The 18,354-nt window shown below is 49.8% G+C and overlaps 1 protein-coding gene across 1 annotated transcript; it reads right to left on the bottom strand.

Annotated features, from left to right (window-relative positions):
- Positions 1–1,268: 1,268 nt before the first annotated feature.
- On the bottom strand, positions 1,269–8,417 carry GFI1 (growth factor independent 1 transcriptional repressor). Its single transcript, XM_024119898.1, has 6 exons — positions 8,273–8,417; positions 7,770–7,952; positions 5,617–6,098; positions 5,358–5,495; positions 4,139–4,304; positions 1,269–1,447 (listed from the first exon to the last, which is right to left on the bottom strand). Exons 1-6 carry the CDS (start codon positions 8,385–8,387, stop codon positions 1,269–1,271), a joined length of 1,263 nt encoding a protein of 420 aa, XP_023975666.1. The 5' UTR covers positions 8,388–8,417.
- Between the last annotated feature and the right edge of the window lie 9,937 nt (positions 8,418–18,354).

The raw sequence follows: 18,354 nt of genomic DNA, 5'->3' as shown, positions 1-18,354 counted from the left end.
TTGAAGACAGAGCCTTCACATGCCTGCTAGCTTAGACATCTTAAAAATATCAGCTTGGGCTTCCCTGGTGGCGCAGTGGTTGAGAGTCCACCTGCCGATGCAGGGGACGCGGGTTCGTGCCCCGGTCCGGGAGGATCCCACATGCCGCGGAGCGGCTAGGCCCATGAGCCATGGCAGCTGGGTCTGCACGTCCGGAGCCTGTGCTCCGCAACGGGAGAGGCCACAACAGTGAGAGGCCCGCGTACCGCAAAAAAAAAAAAAAAAATCAGCTTAACAATAAAAAAACTGAATATACACAAAAATCTTTGAAGTATCTGTTCAGCTATTTTTCATTTACGTTTGATAAAATCCAAACAGTCAGAAGGGAAGTTTCAAGATTCTGTTTTACCTTCTCAGAATTCCTTTGGGCAGGGGGAGAACAGACCCAGCTACTTGGAGTTTCGGGGCAGAGGCAGACAGAGACTTTACTCTCTGGCTCCCCAGTACCTAGCATAGGGCCTGAAACCATGGTAACTGGTGGTCAGTAGACATTTGCTGAATGAATGGATGACAATCTTGTCCAAAGGCATTGCTCTGTGCTTCCACCTCTTCTGAAGAAGCCTTCACGGGCCTCCTGGAGGGAGGACGTCTAATCTCTTCTCCTCACCAAGCCGACTTTTCTTCTGCTCCTTCTTGGGGCAGGATCCACAGTGTATCTTGTAATTTCAAAAGTATGAAATTCCTTTCCCAAATCAGTTTCTGAACCAGTCTCCAAGTGGAAGAAACGATTCCTCCAACCTTTATAGGCAGCACCCAACAAAAAAGGGGTCAAAAAACTCCCCAGAAGGAAAACAATAAAATAACACTCATTCTTCATTCCAGATAAAAACATTGATACGTTTACCTCGTACATGATGATTCCTCCTCTTCCACACAAGTATCTGGGGTAGGTCAGGAGGAGAAGGGAAGAAACCTGAAGGACCTTCCTATCTGTGGAACAGGGCTGGGAATAGGAAGGACGGTGAGTCCCGAGATTTTATCTGATTGCCTCTCCACTTGGAGTCTTCAGATGTAGAGGAGCCTATTCGGTGAGTCCCATACCCAGGCAGTCATTTGGTTCCCACTCCAGGCTGAAATGTGAAAAGGTAACTTATCCCCTCTGGCGGCTCCAGGGAGAAAAGGGAAGGAGGATCACCCTGGTGGGATCTGCGGAAGCGGCTGGTGGCAAGTGGGGAGGCTGCCCTCCGTAGTGTTGCCTGCGTAACTGCGCCTGCAGCCGGCCAAGGCGCTCACTTGAGCCCATGCTGCGTCTCCCGGTGCCGCCTGAGGTCCACCTTCCTCTGGAAGCCCTTTCCACACAGGTCGCAGCCAAAGGGCTTGAAGCCTGTGTGCTTGCGGCTGTGGGTGATGAGGTTGGAGCTCTGGCTGAATGCCTTGCCACACACCTGGCACTTGTGGGGCTTCTCACCTACAGGGATGGAAGGGGGAGGGGAGGAAGCATGAGTCTATGATAGAGCTAGAGGGGACCTCACTGTGACCCACAAGCTCTTGGCAGTGGCTGGCTGCACCACAGTCTAGGGCCTCTGAGCAGCTTGGAGGGTGCCGTGTGTGGCAGTGCAAGTCCCGGGAAGCCAGGGGTGCACCACGTGAAAGGGAGACTCTCCGGGTGGGGGTTCTCAGCCCCAAACCGTTTCCTGCTAAACGGAAACAGAGCAAAGGCCACGTGCCCTCCCCAGACACGCAGCTGAATCCACCCTGGGAGGACACCCTTTGCTTTAGAAGTAGAGAGCTCCCACAGCAGATGTTCAGCGCAAGGGGCCGGGGTGCTGTCTTTCAAACCATGTGACTCTGTTCTAATTGAGAGGAAGTTTTCAAATCTGAGTTTCCAAGTGGGTGTTGGTTTGTATGGACCAGTGAGCCTGTCTTCTTTCTTGCTCTTGGAGGACAACAGGTTGTATTTGAAAGCATGGGCATTTCTAGAAGTCTTATTTATAAAACATCCACATCTGGGTCACAAAGTATTTCTTAAGGCTGCTGATCCTTTTCTATCTTGATTTTACTTTCTTTTTACGAGGTTAATCACAGGATTCTTTATATACCAGCAACTCTTCACCATAGATTAATAAATAGCAGATAGGCTTCCCTGGTGGCGCAGTGGTTAAGAATCCACCTGCCAATGCAGGGGACACGGGTTCGAGCCCTGGTCCGGGAAGATCCCACATGCCGCGGAGCAACTAAGCCCATGCACCACAACTACCGAGCCTGCACTCCAGAGCCCGCGAGCCACAACTCCTGAAGCTCGGGCGCCTAGAGCCCATGCTCTGCAACAAGAGAAGCCACCGCAATGAGAAGCCCGCCCACCGCTACAAAGAGCAGCCCCCGCTCGCCGCAACTAGAGAAAGCCCATCCACAGCAACGAAGACCCAACGCAGCCAAAAATAAATAAATAAAATAAAATACCTTTAAATAAGTAACAGAAAAGAGTTTGTTTTCCCCCCAATTCATATGCTGTTTAACATTTGGGAAAGTAGGATGATTTTCCAAATAGCCTCAGCATGGCATTATAGTCAGGGTTTGGCCTTGGAAAAAATGCAAAATAGATGAAGTCTGTTTTTGAGGAACCCTCTGTTCCTCTTGCTGTACCCCTTTCTATCTTTGTGCTTCAGATTTCCTTGATAAGGAACCAATCATCAAAACTTATCCTATCCCTTAGGGTCAAACAAATCTGAGAAACGAATTCTAGCTATAATGTAAATGTTTGATAAGGGCTTAATGTTTCATTCAGTCAAGATCCTAGTTGCATTTTGGTGAGCGTCTTGAATACCTTTACTCAAAAGGAGCGAGTTGCATGGAAATTTCAGGCAAGAGAGCATGAATAAAGTAGGATATTTTTCTAGGTTTTCTGATGGGGGCATCTACACTGCCCAAGCATATTTGTAAACATCAACGGTGATTGGAACACACTGCAATTTGTTTTAAGTCAGTATTCATCTTCTAAAATAAAATAAAATTCTGGATCTCGTGTAAATTTCTTGTTGACTATTGAAGAGAGTGCTCCTGGCATTAAACCTGCCACCTACACACAATCAAAATATTAGAGAAAGAGTTCAGGATTGGAAGCCAGAGCATTCCACAGCCCTATGATTTACTCTCAGTCTGACCTTTGGTAAATCATTCCCTCTCTCTGAGTTTCAGGATGGTAAGAGCAGCTCCTTCTACTATATGGGACAGCAGTAAGAATCGAATGAAGAGATAGATTTGAAAGCACTTTGTACATTATAAAGCATCATAATAGAGTAAAGAAGACTTATCATTGTTATGACAAACTTGCTGATATTTTGAAAAGGGCAATAAGTGAATAGAAGCTTTCTATAACCACCAATCCCCTTGGCTTTGAAAACAGAATATAATAAACAGTGGTCAACAGGATAGACATTTGAGAGCAGACAGACCTGAATTCAAGTCCTGGCTTTGCCACTTGCTAGCAATATGACCCTGGGCAGGTGCCTCACTTTCCTCATCTCTAAAATGGGGATAAGAAGTAGTCTTTACCTCCCTGAGTTGTTGTGAGCATAAAATAAGATAATGCATTTTAAAAGCGCTTAGCAGAAAAAGCCCAGTAATAGTTACCATTTTTTCACTTGCTCAGTCAGAATAAGCTGTCAGACTCCTAAAAATGCAGCCAAGAGGTCACACATAAGACTCTCCCCCAAAAGGCTGGGTGGTAGCCCTAGAGAAAGTCTCAATCTCTAGGTAAACATTTAGAGCAACACTCTGAGAGGACCCTGGAGCTTCATATTTCAGCTAGAGCAGGCAGCAGTTGGAGCAGCTGCTAAACTAGCGGAAAATATTCTTTGCAAGGATAGAAAACTTGCAGCTGACCTGCTGAGTGGTTCTTCAGATATAACCCCAAATCAAAGCCTCTCTGGGGAGAACCATGTATGTAAATGAACCTAAGAGAAGCTGTGCCTCTTGTTTTTTTTTTTTCACACATGCAGTGATTAACTCCATCTGGAAGGTCATTTCCACCACTCATTCTGGGGCAAGAATATCACAAAGAAGGTGAATTACGTTGGCCTCAGGGAGAAAACAATGACCTCCACCCCCCTTTTCCACCCCTCAACAGGTGTTTCCTACAAGCCAAGGGCCTTCAGCTCACCAGTGTGGATGAAGGTGTGTTTCTTCATGTCTGATTTCTGGTGGAACCTCTTGCCACAGTACTGACAGGGGTAGGGCCGAGTGTCTGAGTGGATGAGCAGGTGTGTGGACAGTGTAGATGACCTCTTGAAGCTCTTGCCACAGATCTTACAGTCAAAGCTCCGTTCCTGCGGAAAGAAAGAGGTGGCATTACTATTGCAATGGTCTAGGCTGCCATTCTCCTCACCACTAACCTGACGCTAAAATCCCCAAAGCTAGGGCTCTCCCTTCCTTCAGACTCCCCTTCCCCATAGCCTGCCCCATTATCCTCTCTCCTCCCATTTATTTCCAACCTCCACCCTTCCCACCCATATCCTCTACCCCTTTAACACTTTTTCAACCCAAACACTTTTCAGCCACAAACTTCCACACCCCTTAGCCAAAACGTATCCCCACCCTGGTTTTTTGACACCAATTTACAAACACTTCTCCACCCTCCTCAACAGGAGGCTTAGACCTCAGTCACTTGAGAGGCTCCTCCCCCCTCCCCCCAGCCAGTGTGGGTGTTGAAGGAGACGGGAGAATACTCTTTTTAGTAAATAGGTCTCTGTAAGTAAGCATTCTTCTGTCATAGTTACTTGTGAACTTATCTGCTTATCTACGTAGCCTCTATCTCTCAGCTAAACTGTAATCTCTGTGAGGGTATCCTGTCAGGGACCTGGTGTGTTACTGGATTCTCATGTACCTAGCACCTGGAAGTTAAGCAACAAATATTTATAAGTGAATAACTGAAAGAACACCGGGACAAATACTGGATGCTCGAAATGAGCTGAGATTCCTCTTCTTCAGTCAGGAGGGGTCAATGCAGATTAAGTGACAGCCGTTTGGTGAAAAGAAAGAGGCCAAGAAACAGAGCTAGTAAATCTGACATTTCCGCTGCAAAAGTGCATACAAGCCCTTCTCAAACCCAAGGTAATGATGGGGATCACATTCTGGAGTCTCACAATGATATGACACCAAACTCCAGGGCTGCCTCGAGCCCTGAGCCGGCAACCACGCACCTTTCCCTGCACGCCTACGTCTGAGCAAGGGGACGTGGCAGAGGAGACTGGGGGCAGTCTGGGCAAGTCCAAGGAGAAAGGTGCCAGGCGGAGAGCGGTCGGTGCTGCACAAAGAAGCAGATGATGCCAGAACGCGAAAACCTGAGCAGGGCGGCGCGCGGCCGTGCGTCCCGCGCTTACCTGCGAGTGCACGGCTTTGTGCTGCTCCAGGCTCACCGCGTGCCCGAAGGTCTTGCCGCATATCTCGCACGCAAAGGGTCTCGTGCCGCTGTGGGACCTGCGCACGTGCACCTCGAGCCCGTGCGGTGTGGAGAACACCTGAGGCGGGTGGGGCAGGGGAGAGGGCCGCTGAGAGGGGCCGAGGGACGCGGACGCTGCCTGGGCGCGGGCCGGGGGCGGGGGCGCGGGGCCGCTAAAGCCAGGCGCGAGGGAGCCTCACCTTGCTGCACTTGATGCACTTGTAGGCGCCGCCGCCCATTAGCAGGCGGGTGCACAGCAGCTCCGACTCCACCTTGACGCCGGTGCCCTTGTCGCCGTGCAGCCCGTGGCCGCTCTCCGGGTACAGCCCGCCGGTCGCCGGCCTCTCGTACAGTCCTGCCGCCGCGGACGCAAAGTCGCGGTAGAGCCCCAGGCCCGCGCCGCCGGCAGCTCCGCCTCCTGCGCTGCCTACCCCGGGCGCCCCGGCCCCCGCGCCGCCAGCAGCCCGCTCCCGGCCGTACAGCGCCGCGGGGTGGCCTGGCTCCGGGGCGCGCTCGCAGAAGAGGCCCAGGCCGGCGCCGCGCTCCAGGGCCGCGCACGGCCTGTAGCTCTGCACCAGGTGCCGCAGGTCGGAACCCGCCAGACCGCTCCACGAGTACGGCTTGAAGGGCAGGGGGAAGGGCTGAACTTCGTCCAGCGAGGGGCACACCGACTTCTCCGAGGCTGTGGAGGCACAAGAGGGCGTCTGGTTAGGTCAGGCCTGAGACCCGGCGGCGTCGGCCAGTCGGTGTGTCTGCGAAGTGCCAGGCCTCTTGCTGCGTTCCAGGGAAGCCCCCAGGCTCAAACGCCGGCCGGGTCCCTGGGGCCTCGAGGACCACTGGAGGCGACAAGGCAGCACACAGAAACTTAAAATGACAGCGGGAAAGGAGAGAGGTATTCTGTGCCAGGTCAGCGGAAGCGCACGGCGTTAAGACAGTCTTTTCTGGCTGGACCAGCACATCTGGCGGCCCCATAGAGAAAGACGCGCCACTCTTCAAAAATGCTCCGAGCAGAGCGGAGCTGCGCGGGAGGAGAAAGAGGCGACCGTTCCGGCCCTGGACCGAGATTGTGGGCAGAGGGCCCAGCTCCGGCGATCTCCCGGCCCCTACGTGTTCCTACTCCGTCCTTTTTCTTTCCCGGAATCGGGAAGGAGGGAGGCAGAGAGGACTAATAAAATGCGGCCCGGCCTATCCGAGACATATCTGTCTGGGAAAAAACAAAAAACAAAAAACGGGAAGGCGTTAACATTTCTCAAAGTTATTAAATACCCAATGCAGGTAGCCAGGGCCAGTGGGAAGGGGGCTCGGCTTGCTAAATACTCGCTATTCCCAGTCCTGTCATAATTTGACAGAGAATTAAAAAAATCCCACGAATTTCTTAGAGGAATAATTTACAATTTAAGGTTTAGTCACCACCTGCCAGACAAACAGCTTTCCGAATTCGTGGCCTTCTGCACCCCGACCCATGCGAATTTTGCTAAAACCAAATACCAATATATACTTTTCCCCAAGTGCATACGGATTTACAAATCTGTTCACACACACCGCAGACTCCAGTCCAGGCTAGCCGCTTCAGTGAGAAGCTGCATTTCGAGTTTCCGTCGGAGATTCCGGCGGTGCCCAGTCCTTGCGCGGCGGTGTCCTGCACAGCCAAGAAGGACCCTCGGGTCGCCGGCTCCCAGACGCACTCTCTTTAGCCAAGTCGACGCACTGAGTGTGGGACGGGGTTGGGGGTATCTTTTAAAACTAGTAAGTTAAATCTGGAAATAACCGGCCCTTGTCAGAATCCCGCTGTTCTGCGCTCTCCATTCCCCACCGCCGGAACCCGATACTCACTCCCACCCAACGTGCAGTCGGTTTGCGCGAAGCTCGATTGCTGGCTGGAAATGAAACCAACGGGCTGGTCCCCAAAGCCGGGCCAACCCGGCAGAACGAAAAATGAAATAGGCCCCCAATCCGCGCCTGCGAAGGCCTAGCGGGGGGCCGAGATTTTCGTTCCGGACCCGTCCCTCACGCTTGGCGCCCAGCTCTGTCAGGCTCAACGCCGCGGGAGCGAGCTTAATTTTTAAAGCCAACGACACTTTTCTCTCAGACTGCCCAGGACTCCGTTTGAGACTCGGGGGTCTGGATTCTGGGATCCCAGCACTGCCTGGGATCCAAGCAGCCGACCCCGCGAGCAGGCTGTTCCTGTCCCAGAGAAGCCGATGCCTCCCCGCGGGGCCCAAGAACAAGCTCTCTCCTCTCGGAAAGACTCTCCGCCATCCATTTGGCATTTCTGTGCCCAAAGCCGCTCCGGTTCATTCCTCACCGCTGGGTCTCTGCCGCCCGGACCCCAGAGCTCCCAACGGGTCCCTACCTGGAGACACAGAAGGCGATGGAGGCCTCCAGAAGTCCTCAATCTCCGAGCTCCGATCGCAGACGCTGCCCTCACAGCTGCCGGGGGACGTGGAGGCTCTGTCGGGGGCTTCGGTCAGCTGAGACTCGGGGGACAAACGGCCCCGGGGCTCTGCCTTCGCCCCGCCTGTGCTCGAGGTGCTGTCTGCGGAGAGGAGGCAGGATAGGGGCTCAGGTTGGGTCTGGATGGGCCCGATGGTTCTGAAGAGGCGCCCCCCAGACCGTGGCACCTGGGCTCCCTCAGCTCTCCCCAGACCCGGCCGGAACCCTCCCAGATCCAAGGGCGGGAGCAGAGAGGCCTTGGCACCTAGGCGACAAGCCCGGAAGGAACCTGAAAGGTAAGTAACAGAAAAGGCAGCAAAGGGGCTTCGGGACCGCCCTTCCCGGTTCCTGGGGGATGGTGTGGCGGGACACAGAGTCTATGGCCCCGGGAGCGGCCCCGCCCGGCCCGCGCACACCCCGCACCTGCTCCGCCTGGCGCCAGTACATTCTCCAGGCGGAGGGAATAGTCGGGTCCCGGGGAGCGCGGCTGGTGGTAACTGTGAGCCTTTTTGCTCTTAACCAGGAACGAACGCGGCATGGTGGTCGGGCGCGCTCCCCACTTTGCTCCAAGGGTCCCTGGAGCCTCCGTCAGCCCACCGTAAGCCCCAGCCAGGCGGAGACCTGCGAGAGGAGAACAGGGTGGAAACGCGGGTCAGCACGCTCCGGGACCCGGGACTGGACAGCGGAGTAGAGAGAGTTCGGGCCAGGGAGGAGGGAGCAAGGCCCACGGGAGGAGGGGCTTGGCCCCGCTGCGCTGCGCTCACCAGGTGGCACTCGGACAGGTGGCGCGAGCCAGCCGCCGCCGCTCAGCGGTAAAACCCGTCCCCGGGCTCAGACTCAGGCCTCTTCCTTCTGCCCTGCCCACGCCCCTCGGCCCCTCCCCTTCCCTAGCAAAACTCGTTTTGGTAATCAAACTCTCCGAGAGCCGAAGTCCCCAACAGGCCAGTTACCCCAACTCGACCACACACTGCCAGTCTGGATCCGCTCTTGGGCTGCGGAGAAAGACGTAGACGCGCGGATCAGTTTAGGGCGGGGGAGGGAGGAATGTGTCGATGGTCTCGGACCGGGTTGAGGCAAAGAACCAAGCCCTCCAAGAGCCGGCTACAGACTGTAGTGAAAGGGGGTCAGGGGCGAGACGCCTCCGGCTGATTGAGGGGCGGGGTCGGGGGAACTGCATCAGAAGGACTGGGGGAAGCAAAGGCCGGAGAAAGAAGGCAGGAAGGTAGGGAAGCAGGTGGCAGAGGACAAATCAAGGCCACGGGAAGAACTCGCTTCCCGGTGATCTTGATCGCCCCTCACTTGTGCCCCACGCGGGGAAAAAATTGGCCCGGAGACGCGGGTGCGGAGGGAACAGGCAGGGATCGGCGCAAAACACACCAGACCATGGAGACCTAACCTCGGAAACAAAGTCCCGGGAAAAAGCACTTTCCGTTCTGCTCACCAAAAGCCTCGCCCTGGGGAAGTCGAGCCGGGTTCGCGCGCGACGGCTGTGAAACGCGCGGTGTGCTGGAGTCCGCAGAGAACCAACCGTTTAGAGGACGCGGGAGAGCGCAGGCTGCTCTGGCAGCAGCTAGAGAGTCGGGATCGGGGCGCGGGCCTGGGAGGGAGCTAGCTGCCCGCTACGCAGCTCTCATTAACCCCCCAATCAGTTCACCTAATCCCGGGGTCGAAACCTGAGCCCGGCGGGGAGGCGGGGCAGCGCCTACGGCCTTTCCTGGGGCTCGCTCCGGGGGCGGGACCTGGCGGGCTAGGAGGTTTGGGGAAAACGAATCTGCCTTTCTCTCAGGGTGAAGGCGATGGGGGACGGGTTCAAGTGCGAGCTGCAGGCTCTTCGGGCACCGCAGCTCTCGGTTGTCTTGGTTATTTCAGAAACAAGGGCCCTGGGGATCCCGGGTCCAGGAAGGACCCCTCATCTTTGAGCTTCGCGCGACTTATTCTGCCAGACTAGGAACCGTGCGGCTCCCAGAGCAAGATGCAGGACAGAGTCTAAGTCTGCCGGTTGGCGCTCCGGAATCCACACGAGTTCTCGCTCCACGCCCCACTGTGTCCCCTTCCCCGGAGGAGGAATGGGACAGGCTTGGGAGAAAAGACCGCTGGGACATATAGCTGAGTCTCAAGGGACGTTTCCCGTGTCCTAAACGCCAGAAAGCCCCTAGGATTGAGGGTGTTGCCCGCCCGTACCCGGGCCGGCCCCTAAGGGTCGGGGCTTCAGGAGGCCTCGAGGTGCTCGGCTGCCCTAGGGCGAAGCACTGCCGATTCCGTTTTCCCTGCGCCCCGGCGTGAGCTGCTCCGTCGGCTGTATACTTAGACACCACAGATCCAAAACCAATTTCTTAAACAACCATGAAACTCGGAGGAAAAGGAAAATGGGGTGAAAATGTCCCGAGGGCCCTGATGCGGTTTGGGTCTGCGTTGGCGCGGAGCGGGACTGGGGCGGGAATGCAGGGGGTGAGTTGTCCCCGTCACCGCTGAGTCTGGACTGACTGGCACGGAAGCGACCTCCCGACTCAGGCCACAGCCCTGCGCCTCCTTTTCATCGTGGCTGGTTCTGTCCGTTCCTGGGAGGGTGGAATGAGTAGAGGGGTGGTAGGACCAAGGGCTGATCGCGTGGGAAGGCGACCTCTCGCAGCAGCTGGCGCCCGGGGGCGGGGCGGCCTCCTCGGCGCACGCGGGCCGGCCGGGCCTCTCTTCACGGTCAGGGCCTGGGAAGGCGGGAGCTGGAGGCGCAGAGCGGGCAGCCTCCTGAGCCCAAATGCCGCCGCCTCCCCACCAGCTGTTTCCTTCCCGGTGGATCCCGCTCCCCTGCACAACCACCAAACCGCCTGGCGTGCGCCCCCTGAGCCAGATCCCCAGCCCCTCCGTGCGGGTCGCGCGGGGACCAAGAGGATAGAGCTCTTTTGGTTCCCGAACTGCGGCCGGCAGCGGGTGGGAACCGGCAGCGCCCTCTGGTCGCCCCCGCAGTGCCGGTGTCCCGCCAGTTCCTGCGTCCGTCCCCGCCAGGGAGGGAGGCGCAGCGGACCTACCTGCGGGGTCAGGGCGCGGGTATCGCGCTCCGAGAGTTTTCAAACTGAGTTGCTTTCGGGAGAGACCGCGCTGTCTGTCTGTCTGTCTCTCTCTCTCTCTCTCTCTCTCTCTCCTTTTTTAATCTTCCGAGCTCAGCCCCCAAAACCACAAGCTTCACTTCCTGAGCGTTAAAGAGTAGCTCGCTTAGCCCTGTCAGACCTGCCCCCCAAGCCCCAGTCGGGCGGCGGGCGCGCTCCCCCTTTGCGCAAGGGTATAGGAAGCGGACAGGGGGCCTGGCCTTTCTAGCCGCCCTCCCCTGCGGCCCTCCCCGTTTTTTCTCTGCGGGACGGCGGGAGATGGGGAGACCCGGACGGCCCAAACACCCAGGCACTAGAAATGACTCGAAAGAAAATGAACTATTCTTGGCTCCTGGGAGACTTCCGCAGCGAGAAGAAGTCACAGATTCAGGACACAGATTGACTGGAGCGCAGTGGGTGGGAGCGCCCAGCTCCGAGGAAGCCTCCCCGCCCATCTGGTCCGGGACACCCCCCACACAACCCCGCTGCCTGCTTGGGCTGCGCCGCCCCCTTGGTCGGGGCCGTGAATCACCCGCCAGCGGTGCCGCCGGCCTGGAGCCCGGCGAGTGGCCACGGCGTCCGCAGAGCGAAACCTGCCCCGCGGCCCCGAAATAGCTTGTTGTGGAAACACTTCGGGATAAATACGCCCAACAAGGCTGAAAATACCTTGACACCCAATCCCAGAGGTTTGCTCATTTCCCTTCGGATTTAGGTAATGGTTAAATTTGGAAGAGGTGGGCGAGCGCCGAGCCCCCGGCCGAGAGGGTGCAGGCGGCGCGTCCCGCGGGCGCCCGGCTGGGCTGGCGGGCGCGCCCTCCCCACGCAGCGCTCACCCGCGCTGGGCCGGGTTCGCTCGGCCGGCGGCTAATTTCCGGTGGTCGGAGCTACGAAATTAAAGGCCGCGCGGGAGGGAGCGCGCGGGGGCAGCGACGGCGGCTGCTCGGCTGACCCCGCCCTGCCGGGGCAAGCCAGGGAGAGCCGTACCCCAGGCGCGGGCTCCGCCACTGCCTGAGGTCAACCCAGGCACCTAGTCGGGACGGGAGCGGTAAAGCGCCATATAAGCACTACCCTGCTGATTATTAAAAAGTCATTCTTCGCTGGGATTGTGTGTTCCATGAGGGTAGGGGTGGATCTACAGCCTTGTGTCCTGGTGGGCTCGTAGCAAATGTCTGTGGGCTGAGTAAATGAATGAATGGCACTAATTAATTAATTGTAGTAGAATAGGAAAAATTAAAACCTCACCCATAAATAAACAAATGCAGCGACCTCCAACGCTAGACTGTATGTCATGATCCAAAGAGTGTGGCCTGTGGTGTGTACTTAAAGCCTAAACCCTTTCCTAAGGGGGATGGATATCGTTATAATTACCTTACTTTCCTAAATGAATTGAGTTAGATTTTGATCACTACTTCCTGCACAATAAATTTCCAGTGTCAGATACCGGGAGAAGGGAGTGGTGTTCCTCAGTTCTTGCAAAATAACTTGCTATTTTTCAGATTAATCCAAAGTTTTCATGCAAAAAAAAGTCCTTAGAGAATGTTTTTAAAAAATGATTTTAATTTGCATTGTAAATCTAAAGGTTTGTGGAAAATATTTGACTACTATTGCCGTGCTTCAAGCATGCTTTAATAATTTAGACGTTTTATACAGCAATGGTTGCACACCTACTATGTGCCAGGTGCGGGACCATACACGCATCTTAACTGTGTGACTGTGTCCTCCTTACACCACTGTTCATTTGCTTAACACACTCTTTATAAATAAATGCAGAGGTAAGCAATCTTAATCAGAAGGACTACAAATATTGAATTAGCTGAAGGGAAATTAAGGTCATTTTGTTAAAGTTTTTATTTGTGTGCTTTGTTCTGGCCTAAGGTATAAAAATCTTAAAGCAGCAGAAAACACGTCTTTCTTTTTTCCTTCTATCTTATGCAACAGCAAAAAAAAGACCAAACAAAAATTTTTTAATGATAAATGGGACCATAGAAAATTTATTATCAACCAAGTTCTAGAGAAATGGCTGAACCATTTCCTTTGCACATTAGCAAGTTCAAAGTCAAAATTTCTTGTGCTGTGATTAGTTAGTAGTTTAGTGTTGCTGTTTGAAGTCTCAGAAAACATGGGGAGACTTTGAAGGGGACAAATAATCACCTTAGAATAAATCCGGTTCATTCAGAGTAAATCTAGTCATCTTGGTTATTGTTTTTCTTTTTGTTTTTCTTTTTCTTTTGCCCTCACAGCCTCTGAGTTTGCAAAATAAAACTGGGGACTGGGACAGGGACACCCAGAAAGGAGCAGGTGGGAGGGGAATGGCACTGAATTCCCCTTTACATACTTTATGTTATGAGCCATGTGGATGTATTAATTCAAATAAATAAATACACATTAAAAATATTCAGCCATCGAGATCAGGTTATCTATCAGGTGCATAGTGTTGGAAAGTTATTCTCACGCTTAGGGGGGACAGAGGAGAAAGGTAAGAAGAGGGGCACCCAGAAAGTTTAAGAAACTTACCAAGGGGCAGCAGAGAGCCAGGACTGGAAGTGATGATAGAATGAACCTCACTTCCCACTACTCCAGACTCCCTCTCATTTACCACTAAACCACTAAAGAGTGAGGAGAGTAAGGCCCCCCTCCTGAAAAGTACACTTTTTTAAATCTAGGAAGAATCCCTCCCCCCAAATATTCCTTTGGAACTGGGTATAATGGTAAGCAGAATGTAGGCTTGGGGCATAATTTTCTATAAATACTGGTTTTCCCAAAAGAGGATGTTAAATTTACTAATTTTGTCAGTAATTTACTAATTATTATTAAATAACAATAATAATGTATCTACAGATGCCAAATAACAAATGCCCTTCTTCATATGGCAAACATTTCCAAGCTCTGGCCAGTGGCTCATTTATTTCAAGCAGCATCTCATAGATCAGAATTTCCTCACAACAAAAGATTTGAGACATTTTTAAAAAGAAAATTGTAACAGGATATTACCAGTCTCTTGTTTTTTTCACAAAGCTTTACAGTTACCATCTCTGTTCTATTTGTGGGAGGCATAGGAAGAATGGGTGATCCTGAGGAAGGGTGATGCCTCCATTTCCAGCATACATTTCTGTGATGTTTGCATTATTTGATCTTCACAGCGATGCTATCAGGAGTGGGGAGAGTCTGCGTTTTTTGTCGATAGTCATTTGTGGTATCGATCTCTGTTCTGCCAGTTACTAGCCCTGTGACCTTGAACAAATTAGCTCAACTCTCCCAGCCTCAGTTTCTCATCTGTAAAGTCAGAGTACCTACCAATCTTGCAAGACCATGGAGCAGTCCTTTGATTTTCACTCTTCACAGGATCTTCTGGGCACCAAGAATGGAAGAATGCTCCCAGTGAAGGTGTCCTAGGTTTAACCTCCTTGTCCCATGTCCTGATTCAATTTGTTCAACTTTGCATAAGTAAACTTTGTGACAGCAATTTGCAGGGACTTGGATTTTTTTTTTTAAATCAAGTTCAGGGAAAAAAATGAATCAAGGATCTATTTTCATTTCTAGATATTCTGTGGATTTATTTGGGGGAAGTTAAATGCATAACTAACTTGTTTCAGAACTTAGTTTACCCATCTTTAAAACAAGAAATGCCTCCCATGTATCAAATACCATGAGCTATTGGCTGCGGAGTAGCTGTGGGAGAGATACTGAGAGTAAAATCAATGTTTAATACACACAGTAAAAAGAAAAAAAAAAATCACAGGATGGGACTAGGCATGAGTCTCCTCTGTAAACCAGACAAGAGATTTTGTCTATAAGAAGGTGGTGCTTTATTTTTTAAATATATTTTTTCATTATAAATTATATTAGATACAGTTTGATAAAGAAAGAAAAGAAACCCAAGACAACATTCTAATATTTTTGCTCTGCTTCTTTAAAAAAAAAAAAGTAATTGTAATCATATCACAGATACAAATGTGTATTCTTTTTTTTCCACTGGATAATAATATTTCTTTTTTCTATTCTCTTTATTTTTTCAGATTTTCTTTAATTGAACAAAAAACTATTTTATAGTAAAAATTATTTAAATAAAAATTGTAACAATCATGTTCCTTGCTTTTATATTGTCTTTTATCATTCTCAATTGCTATAAAAAGAATTCTATCAAGTAGGTTACTATAATTTACTTAATCATGCCTGTCAGTATTTAGCTTGTTTTCATTTTTTACTATTTTAAGTAATGCAGTGATAAGTTTTCTGGCTATAGCTTTGCCCACATTTTAAATTGTTTCTTTAGGATATCTTTCTAAGTGTGGAATTTCTGGATCCAACAATGAATATTTTTTATGGCTCTTGATACATACCAGAAACAGTGTTTTGGACAGCATGTTTGTGTAATGCACAAGCCAAAAAAATTCATATCACTTAGCAAACAGTTAAAAGATTAAAAAAATCAACTATGGAAAAATTAGACCTTGATAAAAGACCAGACATAGAACTGGTTTTTATTTTATGCACAAGAAGTATTTGTGAGACAGTGGCCACACCCTGTCATATTGCTATGGTTTTGTTCTCTTGCTATTAAAAAACTATTTAATTTTTGTCTTTGGATTAGCTGTTTTGGTGGGTGAAGTTAGACAGAAATAAGAGATATATATTTTTTCTAAATTTTATGAATTCAAGGAATATAAATGTAGAGTGATAATTCCGTGATGCCTTAATTGAAATGTTTGAAATGTTAGGTAATATATTTGTCTCCCTTCCACTCTTATAAGTAGCAAGCTATCAAAATAAAATTCAAATGACACTATAAGTCAGAATAAAATTTGATGGTATCATCATTTATGGAAAGTGGGTAATGCTTTTTTACCAACATATGCAATAATTGGGAAATGGGGTAAAGAGAAATTTGGAGATAAAAAAATTAGTATAAGACTTATGCCATGAGTAAGACCCAATCTTGTATTAATATTCAGAACCTTTTCAAACATGAAGAGAAACACTATTTTCCTTTAATAAACATTTTGGAACCGATATATTTAAATCTTGTCACATTATAAAACATGTTCTATTACTATAAAAATCTAAATTAAAACTTTTACCTAAAGGATTTCAAACATCTGAAGAGGGAGGGGCTGTCAGCTTTGGTGTTCAGAGTTCAAATAAGAAAACTGTTAACCTCACCACATATATATTTTTACATTGTTCCTAAGAACAGATTGACTGAATAAAGTGTCATCTTATGTGTGGGCTGCATGAAATGACTCTTCATAGAAACATACCCAGCATGAACTTTCATGGAAAAAAAAAGTAGATTTTAGTTGGTGAATGGAAAATGTAACGAGAGAGAAAATGTAAAATTATTTTTCTTTTTTTTTTCATCATTTCCTCCCAGATGTTTGGTGATCATTTTACCCTATGTTTACCCCAGATGAAACACTTCACTTTCAAACTGTAAAGCCTATATATTATAACTTTAAAAAATTACTTATAAAGCATAGCTCTGCTACAGGGAATGTCTGACCCCATACCTGGAAGCAAGGTGGGAGTTGAGGCTCCTGGAAAACTCAGGCAGGCTGCGAGGCTCAGAAGATCAGGCCTCATGGATACCCCCAGACTCTCCCTGAGAGACAACTCCCTGGGAGAAGGACAGAAGGATCCGTGGTTGGCAGATGCAACCCGCTGGGTGTTCTAGCTCTGCCGCTTACTGGCCTCGTGGAGGAGAGGGAAAGGCTGGGACTTCTCAGAGGCAGACATTAGAGTCGTTTCTATTTCTGCATAAGGACACCAGTGGTTTAAGAAGCCCAGGTTCTGATAACTAGCAGCTTTTTAAAACCCAACCAAATCTGTTGAGTCCCAATCTTGTCTCTTCCCACCAAACCATACTAATAGTTCTACATCCGGCACAGGGAGCAAAAGCCTTGAGCCAAAGGCCGTGTGCCTGTTAGAGCCTTGGGGAGTGATAAGGATGGGAGAGATCAAGCCGATAACTAAGTCTGATTGGTAGAGGAGAGGGAACACATTTCCTCACCTCCTGCTTCGAGCTTGTAAGCAACCCCAGCTCACCTCCGCCTTGCCCCCGGGCATGCTGCTCATCACAAGCCCAGAAACAGCATTAAATGAGTGAGTTGCTGAAAGTAGAATAGCTGTGTGACAGAACACTTGTAAAGTTGATAAAAGAAAATATTAAAACACACTTCCATACCCCACTACCTTAGCTTAACCACTAGTAATATTTTGGAGTGTTTTTTTTCTCAATCTTAAAAAAAAAAAACTCTAGGTGTATATTTTGCATGCTATGATCATGTTGTATAATTGTCCATGTAAGTGATGTGCTATGATTTTATTTATAACATTTTTCTGGACAATTGGATTGTTTCTCTTTTTCCCTACTATGAATGATGCTGTGATTTTTTTTTAAAGTGCATTTGGGTTTTTGTGTATATATAATTCTTTCTTTAGGATTGATTGCCAGAAACGGAATTACTGCATCAAAGAATAAGGACCTTTTAAAGTTTATGAACACATATTGACAAATTATTTTCCCAAATGAGTATAATAATTACACCTCTGCCAAGAAAAATCATAAAGACCATAGTAACTAAGGAACAGAAGAACGTAGTCATTAAAGGCATGGACTCTGAGCCAGATTTCTACAATCTAGAAATTCTGGCTCTGCCACTTATTAGCCTTAGACAAGTTCCTCAACCTCTCAGTCCCTCAATTTCTTTACCTGTGAACATACTTATAATAATAGCACCTACCTCATAGTTTGTTGCACTGCACAGATTTAACGAGATAATAGATGTGAAGCATCAAGTAGGCATTTATGAAGTGTTAGTTTTTGTCACTATATACCAAGCACTATGGAGGCCCTTTCATACATTTTCTTTAACCATCTCAATAAACATGCTGTGGAAATAGACTTGAAGAGGTTTGCCTTTCCTAGATCACATGGCCAGAGAAGGACAGGGCCGAGATTCAAACCCAGGCCAGCCTGGCTGCAGACCCTGTAGGTGGACTCTTGGAGGTAGGGCCCACAGTGTGGGAGCAGTAGCCTGCATACTCTGGACAATGACCAGGAATTGCCAGGAAGCATTTTACTACGGATTTCTGACATCCCCAATCAGACCGACCACCTGAGAGATTCAGGCTCTCAGACCTCATCTCCCACAGGAGGCCCTGGGTTCTGGGCTTTCCAAGATTACTTTCAACTCTCATGGTCTGTGTCTCCATCAGATTGAGTAGTTCATCAAGGCTGGGGCTGGTAGAGAGTGGCAAAGGATCATTGCCTCTTCCTAAAATACTCTTCTTATTAATAAACCAATATTTATTTTGTGTTCCCCTTTCTAAAATATTTTTAACTCTTCCTGTTGTCAGGTAAGGGGCCAGTTCAGTGGTAGGGGCCATGAGGTTTCATTTGAGCTTTAATTAAAACGCACCCACCAC

Source organism: Physeter macrocephalus, chromosome 4, assembly GCF_002837175.3.
Source record: "Physeter macrocephalus isolate SW-GA chromosome 4, ASM283717v5, whole genome shotgun sequence".
NCBI classification, from domain to species: domain Eukaryota; kingdom Metazoa; phylum Chordata; class Mammalia; order Artiodactyla; family Physeteridae; genus Physeter; species Physeter macrocephalus.
Note: the sequence above shows the minus strand (reverse complement) of the source record. Positions and strands in the feature narration are given on the sequence as shown.